The sequence below is a fragment of the Gadus chalcogrammus genome, chromosome 19 (assembly GCF_026213295.1).
Source record: "Gadus chalcogrammus isolate NIFS_2021 chromosome 19, NIFS_Gcha_1.0, whole genome shotgun sequence".
Classification (NCBI taxonomy): Eukaryota; Metazoa; Chordata; class Actinopteri; order Gadiformes; family Gadidae; genus Gadus; species Gadus chalcogrammus.
Genome location: NC_079430.1, coordinates 10,473,263 through 10,487,521, shown reverse-complemented (window position 1 = coordinate 10,487,521; position 14,259 = coordinate 10,473,263). Strand labels below are relative to the sequence as shown.

Sequence of the window (14,259 nt, the reverse complement as noted above, 5' to 3'; positions counted from 1 at the left end):
GTGTCTCATCTGATAAACCGGTTTTTCAACCATTTCGCCCCTAGGCCTGTTACTGTAATCTAGCCCCCTTCTGTATCTTCATGCTCACGAAAAGGGGAAACAAGAATGTAGAATGAGCAGAAGAATCCTCCGACAATGATAAATGGAGTAAAATGAACTAGCATTTTAAAAGAGATAAGTAACAAAACCAATCCAAACAATGAAATTAATGTGAACTATTATAAAATAATAATTAAAAACACAAAGAAAGGGAAGTGCTTGTACAACACAAATAACAAACGTCGCCTGTTTGCAATAGCACACGGTCATTGATGCCAGTTTGCTGTCGCTGTATTGGGGGAGGGAGAGGGTGGATGATGGAGGCCAAGGGGGTGGGACAGTGAGAAAAGGGGCTGCGTGCTAAAACGCCACCACCTTTTGTTGCTGCCCGGATATGGCCCCATGTATTCATCTCCTTAATTTAGGAGATCTATACAAGTGCCCCTTTACTGCTTGGTTAGCCACATCTAACTAGCTGCTGCTATATAGTGTTTGTAATGTATCCACACTGCATGTCCTAGTCAGAAACTGGAAGGCTGAGGGGGCTTTCTGCACATGAAAGTGGTCATCCAATTATATTGTTCTATTTGCGGTATTTCTATCATATCCATAATTTTTTCAGCTTTCAAAATACAGATCATTGTACAATAAATACACATTCATCTGTAGTGTTTCTTTATTGCCAATATTATGGCTAATATTTGAATATTTTGTTAATGGTTATTATTATGCAACCAACCGTGTGCAAAAATATTGAGGGGATTTTTGCATTTTTGTAAGCTTTAAACTCGTATATCGTCATTTTTATTCTCCACATGTTATTAGCCATACGTGTAATATTACGTTGTACAAGACTTTATTCTCCTTCTCAAATTATCTATTTTTTATCTCTGTCTCTCACTCTGGCCACCAGGATCAACACACACACACGCACACGCACACACACACACACACACACACACACACACACACACACACACACACACAAAGACGCGCATACATTAAGATTATTTAATTTAAATATTCTTCCATGTCATTTAAGATTATTTTGAAGTTAATGTGATGAAGAATTTGAATCGGGATTATCTTTCACTTCCCTTTTACATAGGTTCTGTTTTTTCCTGCTGCAATGACACGGCGCATGCGCCGTGTGTCTCCTTCATTGTGCCCTATCCTCTGTAGGCTAAGCTAGCTGTCATTCCCACAGCAGCATCCAGACAGGGGTACATTTGCAGATTTTCCTCTCTAAACAACTTTTGCACCGGTATGGAAAATTATTGCATCTAATGAATTGTATATGTAGTACGACAAAAAATATTTGTTTGAATAGATAGAGTGTTTGATTTCAATGCAAGTGATAAGTATCGCTCTAATTCTCTCCAAGGTTAGCAAGTTACCGACCATGTTAGCTATCGGCTGTTATATAATGATGATGTCTGGTAGGGCTTATGCTCCGTGCATTCGTCCTCATCCCTTTACCCTGTCAAGCAGTGTGTGTGTGTTTCTTTGTTAAGCATTTTTTTTTCAGCATCTTTTCACTGAGGTTTTGATAAAGATGCTTAGGCCAACTTGTCTCTTCTTTTCTGAAACTGATTTGATACAGTTTGCTGCACTGGGTTTTTTAATCGTTTATACAATATGACGCGCATCAGACAGCAAACCTTCATCATAGCAGCTTCTATGTCATTGGCAGGAATAGCGGTTAGTGTGCCTTATCTAACGGTCGCTGGGCCCACAGAATCCTCCCCCACCACACCTCTCTCTCAGGCCTGTTGGCTGTGTCCTTTGTTCTGAATGAGGTCTACGGCAGCCACCCCAGATGGGTGGCCGTCAACAGGCCCAGAACATTAGTATAATTACTAGGGGAGAGGGCCACGACCTTTTAAACATGGCCTTTTCTGCCATTTTATGAGACGAACGCTCCATGAAATCTTTCCATGGCCACTGAGGCCTATCAAGCCTACTATAGCGACGTCTGAATACTTAATGTCCAAGACTGCAATTTCAGTTATTATTAATATGCTGAATGTGTTTGTGTGCATGTGTCTCCAAAATACACCCTTTCAAATACAAATTTCACTCTATATATTTTTTTTTGTTCAGTTAAATTGTTGATTGTCTGACAGTTGCTAGTCTTGCAGAACTTCAAACCCTTCATAGATTTTGAATTGAGGGTGTTTCAATTGTAGTAATATGATTGATTTTAGATTGAGCCCTTACCATTACACCCACATCAGCAAATTATAATGACGAAAAAATGGAAATTGTTCCTGTTCTACATTCAACGGCAGAAGGATATGTTAAACCGTATTAGGCCACCTATAACTGGGTGATATTAACATTGAGTCATACTAATGTATTATTCTGAAAAGTCAACACATCTAATAGCCAATAACATTGACTTACCTCACATACCTGGATTACCACCACCGAAGAAGAACGTCATCATCTTGTGACGCTACTCTTTTGAAAAGCCATTCTATATACACAGCATCATGTATAAATAGACATGTAGGAAAGACAACATTACAACACAGTCATGCATTCAAATGACGTTCTGGTTTCTTTCTATTTATAGCATCATGGCCGTCCCTCCCTCCTACGCAGACTTGGGCAAGTCTGCCAAGGACGTCTTTAGCAAAGGCTATGGTGAGTAGTGTGTGTGTGTGTGTGTGTGTGTGTGACTGAGATGTGTCTCTTGTGTGGGTTCCACCTGTTTTGCAGCATAATGTCATTGTCATGATGTATTACATAGTCATGACAATTGGAGGAGTTTTAATTGGGGTAGTCTGTGTATTTATGTGGACTCCATAGCAACCAGGCTAGTCAGCTGGATTTCTTGGGTAGGGAGACAGATTCAATTATTGGAAAGGAGCCCAAGTGTAGGTCAAGATTTACTATCTTTCTCTATTTATTCTCCCCCGAGGGAGGGAGAATCTGGGGTTTCAGGGCTGGTTTCAAATGACACACGCATGATTGCAGCACAAAATAAATTGGCCATATCACACGGAGCCGAAACGGGCGAAAGCGATCCGGTTTCGTTTTATGCGGTTCAGGAATATCTCCGTAAAGACGGATTCATTGCGAAACCGCATCGAGCTGTAGAAACGCTGTAGTAAATATTCAAGGCGCTGGTTCTCCACAGAAAAAAGTGGACATCAAGCCTGCGAGCATACAGCCTGCGCGCTGTATACAAACATTCAGTCAACCTTTTAAATTGAGCAGAAATACTTATTAATGTACAGTTAGTAATTAAATGTATCAAGGGGCTGTATTTATTACAAAAAGAATACAAATAAAAAATTCAACGCAACTCTGACGTCGCCCAGCTGGTGGGGGGGGCAATGACGTCATCGTTTGCGTTTCAGGCGTCCACGCGAATCCTAACACGAAACCGCATAGGTCCGGATATATTTGAAACCACCCTGGGACATGGTTTCAGAAATGTGCGGTTTCGGGCACCGGATTCGCCGGCTCCATCTTGAGCCGGCGAATCCGGTGCCCGTAACTATACAAAACCCTGATTTTATTTAGAGGTCAAATGGTCAAATCAATCTATCCACCATTGGCCGGTGGCAGGTGTTCCTTTGGACCCTTGGTTGCACAACATTGATTTTTTTTTACGATGAGTTTATTCTCATGAGACCATTTATCTTAATTCTGTCCCATCTTTTGTGCGGCTTTAGGCTTCGGCGTGGTGAAGTTGGACCTAAAGACCAAGTCCCAGAGTGGAGTGGTAAGATGTGTTGATCATTCCTGACCTGCCACCCAGTTACCCCTCTGACCAGCCCCGCCCGTCCATCGTTTCCCAGATGTAATAACGCTCCTCCCCGCAGTCGACATAACTCCTGAATTCCTAACCCCATGCTGGGACCTACCGACTAAACGTTTCAGGGGAACCGGTGTATCCGGTGATCGGGGCGGCTTGAACCCTGTTGCCTTTGTTCTAGAGAGGGAGACAGACCGACAGACCGACAGACAGACAGACTGCAGGCCTGGCTGTCTGTGTGTCTCCCTCTCTCTCCCTGTCTCTGCTAACCCTGGCTCTATCTCCATTCTGCTGCCTTCCATCATGGACCCGTCCCGCTCTAATGTAGATGGTAAGATCCGGTGTCACACCCCATCCGCTCTGGATCCCTGTGTGAACGCCACAGGACCTCTTCCCTTCTAGTTTTCGTCTCTTTCTCTCCTTGTATGATTTTTCATAAAATGGCCGTCCTCCTTTTTCATTTTTTTTCCTATTCTTCCCATGGATGTCTTTTTCAACGTTGATGTCTTTAATCCTACGTCTTTTCATTAATATTTTATTTTAGTTGTCTGTATGTCAATATGTGCCTCAGCATGTGCCATGGTTATTATTTACAGGCAATGTATATAAGTCAGAATATTGCATTATCCTTTTTGTGATGGTGACATGTATTTTAAAAATAAATCGCTCTCATTTCAAATGGTTATGAATCCCATTAAAAACTCATCTTAAGCAGCTACGAAAGACCAGGGTTAGAAGCCTTCTCCTCCTCTTAATAAATCTAACGGTTTGTTTGACGGATGCACAGCTGCAAGAGACCAGCGTGTTTACACCAGATGCTGAGTTGTAATCACACAGAGCAGATGCACGATGTTGGCTTTACTTTGGTTTCCTGCTCAGGATAACGTCTTCAGACTGGCTTTACCCTTGGCCCTGCCTTAAGGGAATGTCAACTGAATGTCGGTCAAGTTAAGTCACGTTCAGTAGAGTCTAGATGGCTATGATGATGGCATATCATAGATCTAGGCTAAGTATAATCTGTTCTTTTTTTACAGAGTTTGTAGTTACGTGCACATATCTGATGAAATATATCTATAAAAATATTCTAAGAATTTAAAGTTTTCATGTAGAAATCGTCATCTGAATATTCTTTATATATTTTTATATTTGATTACACAGTAGTGATCCATCCATGTTCATACAATCCGCCGTGCCTTCTCTTCTCATTAACAAACGTCCCCGTTTCCTTCTGACGGGTCATCCGTCCGCTCTTTTAACCTACGCCGCATTCTACATGCATCCCAACGGCTCGTCCATCCCTCAACGTGAACGCCCGCAGCCATGCCATCCTCTACAGCACCGTCGTTTCGCCACAGGGAGACACCCCCACCCCCCCCATTAAACCCTGTTTTCTTTCCATGCGTCCTTCCTCCCCTAGGAGTTCAACACGTCCGGCTCCAGCAACACGGACACTGGCAAGGCGGCTGGTAGCCTGGAGACCAAGTACAAGATGAAGGAGCTGGGCCTGAGCTTCAACCAGAAGTGGAACACTGACAACACCCTGGCCACCGAGGTCACCGTGGAGGACCAGGTGGGTGTTGGGGAGCAGTAAAACATGCTTTAATGGACCTGTAGAGTACTGTAGAGGGAAGGAAGTGGAAGGGAGGAAGGAAGTGCTTTTAACAAATGTTGTTGTATTGTTTTGCAGTTGGCGCAAGGGCTGAAGGTTGCTCTGGATACGTCTTTCGTACCAAACACAGGGTGAGTCCGACGTCCGCTGGGATTAGGGTCATATTGACACAGTCCTACCTACATCCGTCACAAGTCACGCATAGACCTTCACCGGACACGTTGTGTCATACCGGATGTTACACTATAACATACATTATCCTTCCTTTTCTTTTTTTTTTTATGTTTGCGCTCCCAGTCGGAGTATTCCCTAAATAATCAGCGGTATGACTAAATAGGAAACTCCTGGTCCATCAAGCCCATGACGGGTCCCCCTCTCCAAACGCTTCTGGCTACATGGTGTCCGAGTCACTTTTGGGTCATTGTGGTTTTTGTTTTTCGTCGACATCCAAAACTATTCTTCTGCCTTCCAGGAAGAAGAGCGGCAAGCTGAAGACCGCCTTCAAGCGCGACTTTGTCAACGTGGGTTGCGACATCGACTTCGAGGGTCCCATCGTGCACGCGGCGGCCGTTCTGGGCTACGAGGGCTGGCTGGCCGGCTACCAGATGGCGTTCGACACGGCCAAGTCCAAGCTGACCCAGAACAACTTCGCCCTGGCTCACATCGCCGGAGACTTCCAGCTGCACACCAACGTGTGGGTATTCACCCGGAACGCAAACCAATGTCCATCTCACATTTTTATGGGCACTGTGGGAATATTTGTTTGACTCCAAGCTGAGAGAATTCTGGGTTTGAATCTCCAAGTACTGGCCTGGGAACTAGAAGAGCCTGCAATCTCATATTCTATTTGTTCTGGCATGCATTATTGTGGTCCCCCTCCCATTCAGACCGATACCCAGCCGACATAGGGCGGGTTAGATACGATGACGGCCCAGACGGCGCTCCCAGAGGAGTGCCCAGTGGGAGCGCCGTGGAGGTATTTCATGAACAACCAAGATGGCTGCCGCTGATATATCCCACTATTTGTTCGTCTGATTGGTCGCAAGTCTATCCAATTGCCTCCAGAGACATTTTGGTCTGCGGCCAGTCTGAGGTTCCAGACTAATGCGCTTTAACCAATTAGTCTGCCAGTGTCTGGCTCCCAATGTACGCTTCCTTGAGCAAGATACCTACTACGCCTTAAGGACGTTTATAAATTCCCTATGAATGCAGGACAGGTGTCTGCTGAATGACTTAATCGCAAAACAGTTAGTCATGGGAATGGAGTGGGGTGTTTTCTTTTGGATGAAAGCCTCCAAAAGTAAATATCTCAAAAGTAAAGAGGACATGGGAGTGGAGGAACAGTAAGTTGGAGCTGAGCCGGAGTTTAACTTTGGATGAGAGCATCTCCGAAGACAAATAGTTGTTACTGTCCTGGGAGAGGAGAGGGGCGCGTGCAATGCCAGGTTCTGGTTAACATCTGCTAACATCTGCATGGTCCCCCCCCCCCCCCCCCTCCCCCACAGCAACGACGGGACTGAGTTCGGGGGCTCCATCTACCAGAAGGTGAACGACGAGCTGGAGACGGCCGTCACCCTGGCCTGGACGGCGGGCAGCAACAACACCCGCTTCGGCATCGCCGCCAAATACAAGCTGGACAAGGACGCGTCCATCTCGGTACGACCACCCCACCGACCCCTGTGTATCTGTATGATGTGATCCAAGGGAAGGCCTTCACTCTCCACCGAGAGGTGAGGCCTGACCGCTGCATGGTCAGTGGAGCGCCTCCCTTTGGCTACTACAGCAACGTTTCAAATGCAACATTTGACCGATTGTTCTTTGCAACGCCTCGCTCCATGGCTCCAGGGAGCCGAGCTGTAAAGCTGTTGTGTAACATAACCAGAAAGCCATGCTCTACTGGCTTTTTCCATTTCCTGAGTTTTATGGGGGTCTTTCCATTGGGTGGAACCTATGAGCCAAAAAAAAAAGGACTAGATTTGGCCTCGCACGGAAAGAGTGTCTTGGTCCAGACACTCTTTCCGTCCTCTTCTAACACGTTTCCCCCTCTACCCCCGCAGGCCAAAGTCAACAATGCCAGCCTGATTGGCGTAGGCTACACCCAGAGCCTCAGGCCAGGTATGTTTCTTTCCGTGTTTGTTTAAAACACAATGCATCTATTCATAGAACTATTCATCCAAATCCACGGTCAGATTAGCTGGATGAAGCTCATTTCCTCACGTCTCCGCAGGCGTGAAGGTCACCCTCTCGGCGCTGATCGACGGGAAGAACTTCAACGCGGGCGGACACAAGGTCGGCATGGGCTTCGAGCTGGAGGCCTAAAGCCAGCCAGCCGTCCGGCTCAGGGTCGGCCATCGAAGCCCCATCACAGCGTGTCTCTACACTCCATCCGTCCACGGACTCCCAGTCCCACGAGCACCCCACCCCCCCCATCCCAGTCTCCTGGCTCCTCTCTGGCCCCTCTCTCACACTCCAGTCACCCCTCCCCCCATACACACATCTTGAATGGAGCAGTTTGATGGTTATAGTCCCGTCACGGCGTCATGTTGAACAACAGAGGGGCCGACGACGTTGGAAGTTGTGTGCGTGTATGTTTATGTCTGTGCGTGTGTTGACATTGTGTAGTACGATTGTGATGCGATGCGCTTTTTTTATAAAGCAGCCACATTTATCTCGCTAGGTCACGGCTTGCGTAGTGATCGGTGTAAACGTGTAGCGTGTGTATCCCCCCTGTAGTCTGTCATGAAACAAGCATGTCTGAATGAAAAACCTAGAGAGTTCGCTTGATCGCTTGGTTAAAAATGGTGCTGTCTTTGCTTTTGGTTTGAGTAAAAAATAGGGTTAGCCTAAACATTTGTTTGGGGGAGGTCATTGCCGACCTGGCTGGCCGTAAACCGATCTATATAAATGTTAATTTTTATCTTTTAAGTTTTGCCGGTTTTATTTATATGTTCAGTTGCCGGTGGTCACACTCACAAGGTCAAAGCTATGAGAATTTGAGCACCCGACCATTACTACAGATGGCATTTCCTGCTGCAATAAGATAAGTGCCAGTGGTGTGTTCCCTTTGAGAGGTCAAACAATATGCTGTTTGTTTTTGTTCTCACAAATTTTGAGTTTCAGAAACCGAAACACTTCCTCGGAGTGTCTTTCTTTTCTGAGTGACAGATGAAACCAAGATGGCAGGATCTTCGGATAGGTTATTTAGTTAGTTGGCATTCCTACAATGTTGGTTTCATCTTTATTTTGGTTGGCTAGTCAAGTAACAAAAGAATTGTCACAGGAAAGTCTGCTTTTCATTTTGTTTCACTTTCTCGAGGAACCAAACTCATCATTGCTCGGTTGGAATGTTTACGGCATTTCAGACCAAACAATGCATTTCAGACCAAACAATGCATTTCAGACCAAACAATGCGAAACCATTCTTTAAATCACACTGTGATTAAAATGATGCAACAGGCTTGTCTGTTCCACACGACTATCCTTTCTTCTGCTAGGGGAGAACCACAAATCCCACATCATATTGTGTTGTCATATGCTGGTTTTGTCATTTCTTTGTGGTTTGGAAACAGTACGTAATTTTCCAATGTTAAGGGAATTCTAATAAGAATAAAAATAAAAAACATTGTCTCAATATATCTGGTATTGTTGTCTGTCTGCGGCTCATTGCGCAAATTATGAAATAATTCTAAACGTATCGACTTAGAGCAATCAGATAAAGGACACATCCAACTTAAGTGGTCGGCTAAAAGGGCAGAAAACGATTTTAATATTCTCCTCAGTGAGACGGTCTGTTCAGTCGGTCAGGCGGCGCTGCCAACGCCGATCGCAGATCAAGAGATCGTTGATCTACTCCCACCTTATCCCACAGAACCATGGCATTCTTACTACATGAACTCTGTTCATACTCAGTCCACAGTCTAGTGACAAAATGGCCGGGATCGATCTGTTCCTTTGGTTTCCTGGTAGGAGGATATGGCGCGTCCATTTCCTTATGCCCACAATAACACGGCACCAGATACCATTAGGTTCAATACAAATTCTGTAGTTATACCACATGTTCTGTTGGATTGTGATTGACCGCTTTAAGTCAAAGTTCTTAGGGATTCAGTTAGGGCGGCAATGCGCTTGGCCACCCTGGTTTCTTGATTATGGAGTTGGAGGAGGGGGGGGACCAGGCCAGGCCCCGGCTGGGGGGGGTCACAGCAGGTTGACCTTGGCCACCACCTGCTTGCATCCTGTCCGGGCGTACTGGTGCTCCCCCACGGCAGGGTAGTACTCCACCTCCCCCGCCAGCCTCTCGATGTTCTCCCGGTCCGGGTAGAACCCCTCGCCGGCCATCTCGTCCAGGAAGCATTCCGTCACGTGGCTCTTCTCCAGGAGGCCCATGGGTAATATCTCCGCCGCCTCCCACAGCGGGTGCCTCTTCTCCAGCGTGTCGCGCAGCACGGGGCCCAGCTCCTTCGCCAGGTTGCCGTGGCGACCGCCGCACGCGCCCTCCATGGTCATGGCCATCATGCCGCCGCCGCCCGCCGCGCTGGACGAGTTGTGCAGCAGGTGGTGAGTGATGTGCTCGCCGCCCAGGCCGCTCAGGAACAGGTAGACGGCGTTGAGGTACTCGTTGGAGCGCTTGGTCGCCACCAGGTCCCTCAGCGCGTCCAGGATCTCGCCGTGCATGTGCTCCGCCTCGTCGAACACAAACAGGGGGATCTTCTCCTCCTCCTCGGCGCGCTCCACCATCTCCGCCACCACCACGGAGAGCGCCCGGGCGCAGTGCCAGGCGTCCGCCTCCAGGGGGCAGCGGTGCAGGACGTAGTACTGCAGCACCAGGGGCTCGCCGACCACCGCGCGGAAGTGGCCCGCCAGCAGCCGCCCCAGGTGGCTCTTGCCCACGCCGGAGGGGCCGTGGACGGAGAGCACCAGGGGCCTGCCGTGGACGTAGGTGGAGAGGTAGTCGTGGAGCAGGCCCAGCAGCCCCTCCACGGCCGCCCGCTGGCCGAACACCTCCCGCCGCAGGGTCTTCTCCAGGCCGTCCAGGTCGTAGCGGAGCACGTGGTCGTCCAGGTTCTCGATGGCGTTGTACACCTGTGTGCACGCAGCCGGCGGGAGGTTTTTTTAGTTCAAGCACCTTGGAATGTTGCGGTTTAAAAGTATTTGCCTGATCAGTTTTACCTCACTCACTACTGACTCACTACTTTAGAGTTTTAGCGATTCTCCTAGAATGGTTTCAAGCTGGTTTGTGACTATGGGAAGCATTAGTGGCATGTCTTTGCCTGATAAGCTGACTCATTTAATTATACTGAATCGCATCATGGCTTTGATACTGCCCAGGTATGAAGCTGCCGGCAAGATACTGAAAACAATCACACCCATTTATACAGATTCTTTTTTTAAATAAGCGCCAACAGATAATCTTTTGTTTGTGTTTAAATCATTTATATGGCTCTGCTAACACAAATAGCCTAGCGACTGAACTGGGAGTGCAGTGCCAAGCAACAAACTAAAATCGACCTCCTCACCCACTTGCTCATTTCTGTAGGTCGGCATGTTACCGCAGCTACTTTGTATCAAGTGCATTTTCCGTATTATTCGTGTTTCCATTTATTGTGATTTAATAGCCTGGTGAGAGGCGCGTGATTCCCATGAGTTAACAGCTTAGGCGAATGTTGGCTAATTAACTTATTACAAACTACAATAAAGCAAAGTGATTCATGTACAGTTAAAACTCCCAGCGCTGGAGGCTTCATACCCAATAGATGACTTGGACGAAACTAAGATAACCAAAACTAAACATCGTAAACTCGTTGCATTGAGATAGCCAGCAACCAAGTTATCTTACAATGACATTGTTGCCCCTGTCCTAGGTGATCCTGTTTTATCATCTTTCTAATAGGATCTTCACACACCCTGTGTGTGAAGATCCTATTAGAAGATGATAAAACAGGATCACCTAGGACAGGTGTGTCACCAGCCACCCAACCGAAGCCACATCCATTCACCCGCGGTGTTTCGCCAGCATTGAGGGCGATTGCTATCTCTAGTTTGAAGCTTTAATGCGCGTCGTGCTGCCAGAACATTTTGACAAAGATATTCCTTTGTTCTCCTCTCCTCCCTCCCCCCTCCTCCTCTCCCTCCTCTCCCCCCCTCCTCTCCTCCCTCCCCCCCTCCTCTCCCCCCTCCCCCCCCCTCTCCCCCCTCCTCTCCCTCCTGTCCCGTCCTACCTGCAGGAAGACGATGGCACACAGCAGGTAGAGGCAGTACTTGGCGCGGCTCTGAGCCGGTTTGGGCGGGGCCCGACGGCCCCGTCCCGTGGGGTACTGCACCCCGCGGTTCTTCCTCCTCCTCTTCCTGCGCTCGGGCGCCAGGGGCGGCACGGAACCGGGCTCCCCGTCGAAGGTGAAGATCTTGGGGCTTGTGCGAGACGGCGCCCCGGCCATGAGATTGGTGCCGCCGAACACCTGGGACATCTCCAGCCGCCGCTTCTTCATGGCCAGGTACTTCTGTCGGATGCGCACCACCGCCAGCAGAGAGGAGGAGAAGTTGGCGATGACGGGCGGGAGGCTCGACCTTGGCGCCTCCTCCTCCTCCTCCTCCTCCTCCTCCTCTTCATCGTCTCTCTCCACCTCCTCTCCCTCCGTCTGGTCGTCGGCCGGAGACTCGGAGTAGCGGTCACTGCTGTCGTAGAGGCTCATCTGAAGGGGGAGAGAGGGGGAGGGAGAGCGGGGGAGGGTGGGGGATGGATACAGGAACTGCAATGAGTGTGCAATAAGCAACACATTCTTGGAAGGATTATGGTAAACAAGGAAGTGCGCCCATGTACCATGTTGTGTCCTATACTACAACATCGCCTGCGTACAAAGGTTGTGAAGAGGTGGTACAGATGGAGGTGGAAACCGATGGAATGAATCACCCCGCCCTTACGAATACGAAACATGCCGTGTCGCCGGGAAGAATGAGCTTATGACATTTATCCATGAAATCGCTGTGGAACGGTGGATGGTTTTGGTTTGGATTGTATACCTCAAATAGGATAATGATGATTTATGCTCCCAGTATCGAGTGGTCCGTTGTGAAGACATGTCATGTATAAAGGGCACCCACTTCCCCTTTAAACTTCCTATTGATAAACCATGTTGAAAGCCATTTCCGCCTGATCCCTCTGAACCACAAGGGCCCAGCGAGCAACACACAGGAACCACCGCCAACACAAATACAGGCTCATAGGTTGGCCAGCATCCAGCACGTTGCACAGCTCAGTGGCCAGTCTGTGGGCCTACGTCGAAACTCTGTGTTGCAAAAATAAACATGCACATTACGCACACAGCGCTGACAAAGACATCAGAGCGATGGGAAGCTTTTGGACAAATAAGAGAAGAACAGCTGAAACTTTCTCTGTGCGGTCCAGGAAGAATGAGCAACGGTGAAAGCTTTCACTGACGAGAATATGTCAAGGGGAGTGTCATTTCTCACTCAGGGTGAGTGAACAAGACAAGACAAATCTACTTAGTTTGAACGGTTCCAGGGAATCGTAATAGTCCCAGCTCCAGCACCATGATTTATGGCTGATTATTTTAGTATGACATTATTTGACATCTTGAACCCCAATTCTCCAAGTGTTGCTTTGTAATTTTGGCACTTTGACATTGACACATTGTGTATGCACAAGCAATTCAAACCCGGTGTAATAATTCACAGACTTACACCGATAGTTGGGCGTGAACCATATACCTTCCGGATGTTTCATCATGATGGTGTGTGTGTGTGTGTGTGTGTGTGTGTGTGTGTGTGTGTGTGTGTGGACTAAACAACTGGAATCTCAAAGTGGAATTAGAACACAGTCAAAAGTCGCTCAGAACATTTGTCGGCCTCTGCAAGTCTGAATTCCTAGGAATGACACCTTGATCATATGAACACCTGGCCGCACCTTTTGTATTACCCTGCACAATAGGTCCCAAACGCACAGTAGAGCGCTGAGAGAAAGCAGAAGCAAGATGAGGGTAATTTGATATCGCTCCCTCAGACTTTTCTACCCTGTCCACTGCATTTCCTGCAGAACGACGCATTCCACGCATGTCTGAGCATTCAAACAGATCCTCAAACAGATTATTATACGGGAAGCAGTCTAAGAGGATCCAGTGGCTGTCGATTGACCTCGTTCAAAGGATATCTACCTACATGAATGAGTGGCTGTCAATCGAACATTTTCCAGGGACATCAACTATATTCATCAAGACATATTAAGGGAAAACACAAATAATGCTGCTGAACATAGATTTAACCAGCAAACTTTATTTTAACTATTCAAAACACATCTAAAAAGATAAATGACAAAAAACACAAGCTGTCCTTACCTTAAATTTAGATAGACGTCTCCTCCCAAAATAGAGAAATGTCTTTCCTATATATATATATATTATATGTATATAGATAGATATATAGTATATCTATATAAATCTCTATCTTAAAGTAGGTCCATACTGCTGAGCGGCACAGCGTGAGACAGGAGGAAGCAGCAGACTCTAGTTCCCAACCCATGTATGCTTGGGGCCACAGCCTGCTTTTATACTCCAGTTCCTTCTTCAGTTCGGCAGGCTCCGCCCCTTTGACTCGTCTCTTCTTCAGACTTCCTGCTAGCAGATCAGGTTGTTCTAAAAAGTCCCTCACAGAAAGGTGCATGGAAAAAAACGAAATTGGTGAAACACGAGACTGCAAGCGCACTGGTGGACAGGTTACACGTATAACATGTTTGCATAACATTTGCCTAGGGTCAGATACGGGTGCTTGGCTATTAATAAAATACCACACACGCACATACACACACACACACACACACACAGAGCAGGAG

At 47.3% G+C, this 14,259-nt stretch overlaps 2 protein-coding genes across 2 annotated transcripts; one reads left to right on the top strand and one right to left on the bottom strand.

The window, feature by feature from the left end:
* The first annotated feature begins 1,193 nt into the window (after positions 1 to 1,193).
* Positions 1,194 to 9,071, top strand: zgc:56235 (Voltage-dependent anion-selective channel protein 2-like). Its single transcript, XM_056578388.1, has 9 exons — positions 1,194 to 1,303; positions 2,618 to 2,688; positions 3,726 to 3,775; positions 5,226 to 5,378; positions 5,496 to 5,548; positions 5,890 to 6,111; positions 6,923 to 7,073; positions 7,475 to 7,532; positions 7,645 to 9,071. The coding sequence occupies exons 2-9, from the start codon at positions 2,622 to 2,624 to the stop codon at positions 7,734 to 7,736; spliced, it is 846 nt and encodes a 281-aa protein (XP_056434363.1). The 5' UTR covers positions 1,194 to 1,303; positions 2,618 to 2,621; the 3' UTR covers positions 7,737 to 9,071.
* Positions 8,056 to 14,130, bottom strand: tor4aa (torsin family 4, member Aa). Its single transcript, XM_056578387.1, has 3 exons — positions 13,766 to 14,130; positions 11,636 to 12,106; positions 8,056 to 10,499 (listed from the first exon to the last, which is right to left on the bottom strand). The coding sequence occupies exons 2-3, from the start codon at positions 12,104 to 12,106 to the stop codon at positions 9,615 to 9,617; spliced, it is 1,356 nt and encodes a 451-aa protein (XP_056434362.1). The 5' UTR covers positions 13,766 to 14,130; the 3' UTR covers positions 8,056 to 9,614.
* Between the last annotated feature and the right edge of the window lie 129 nt (positions 14,131 to 14,259).

Excerpts from the sequence above, each read along its gene's own strand:
- zgc:56235 (XM_056578388.1), top strand. The coding sequence starts at position 2,622 with ATGGCCGTCCCTCCCTCCTACGCAGACTTGGGCAAGTCTGCCAAGGAC. Across the intron at positions 5,379-5,495 it reads AGGTCACCGTGGAGGACCAG|TTGGCGCAAGGGCTGAAGGT; the intron begins GTGGGTGTTGGG and ends ATTGTTTTGCAG. Across the intron at positions 5,549-5,889 it reads TCTTTCGTACCAAACACAGG|GAAGAAGAGCGGCAAGCTGA; the intron begins GTGAGTCCGACG and ends TCTGCCTTCCAG.
- tor4aa (XM_056578387.1), bottom strand. The coding sequence starts at position 12,106 with ATGAGCCTCTACGACAGCAGTGACCGCTACTCCGAGTCTCCGGCCGAC. Across the intron at positions 10,500-11,635 it reads GTGCCATCGTCTTCCTGCAG|GTGTACAACGCCATCGAGAA; the intron begins GTAGGACGGGAC and ends GCGTGCACACAG.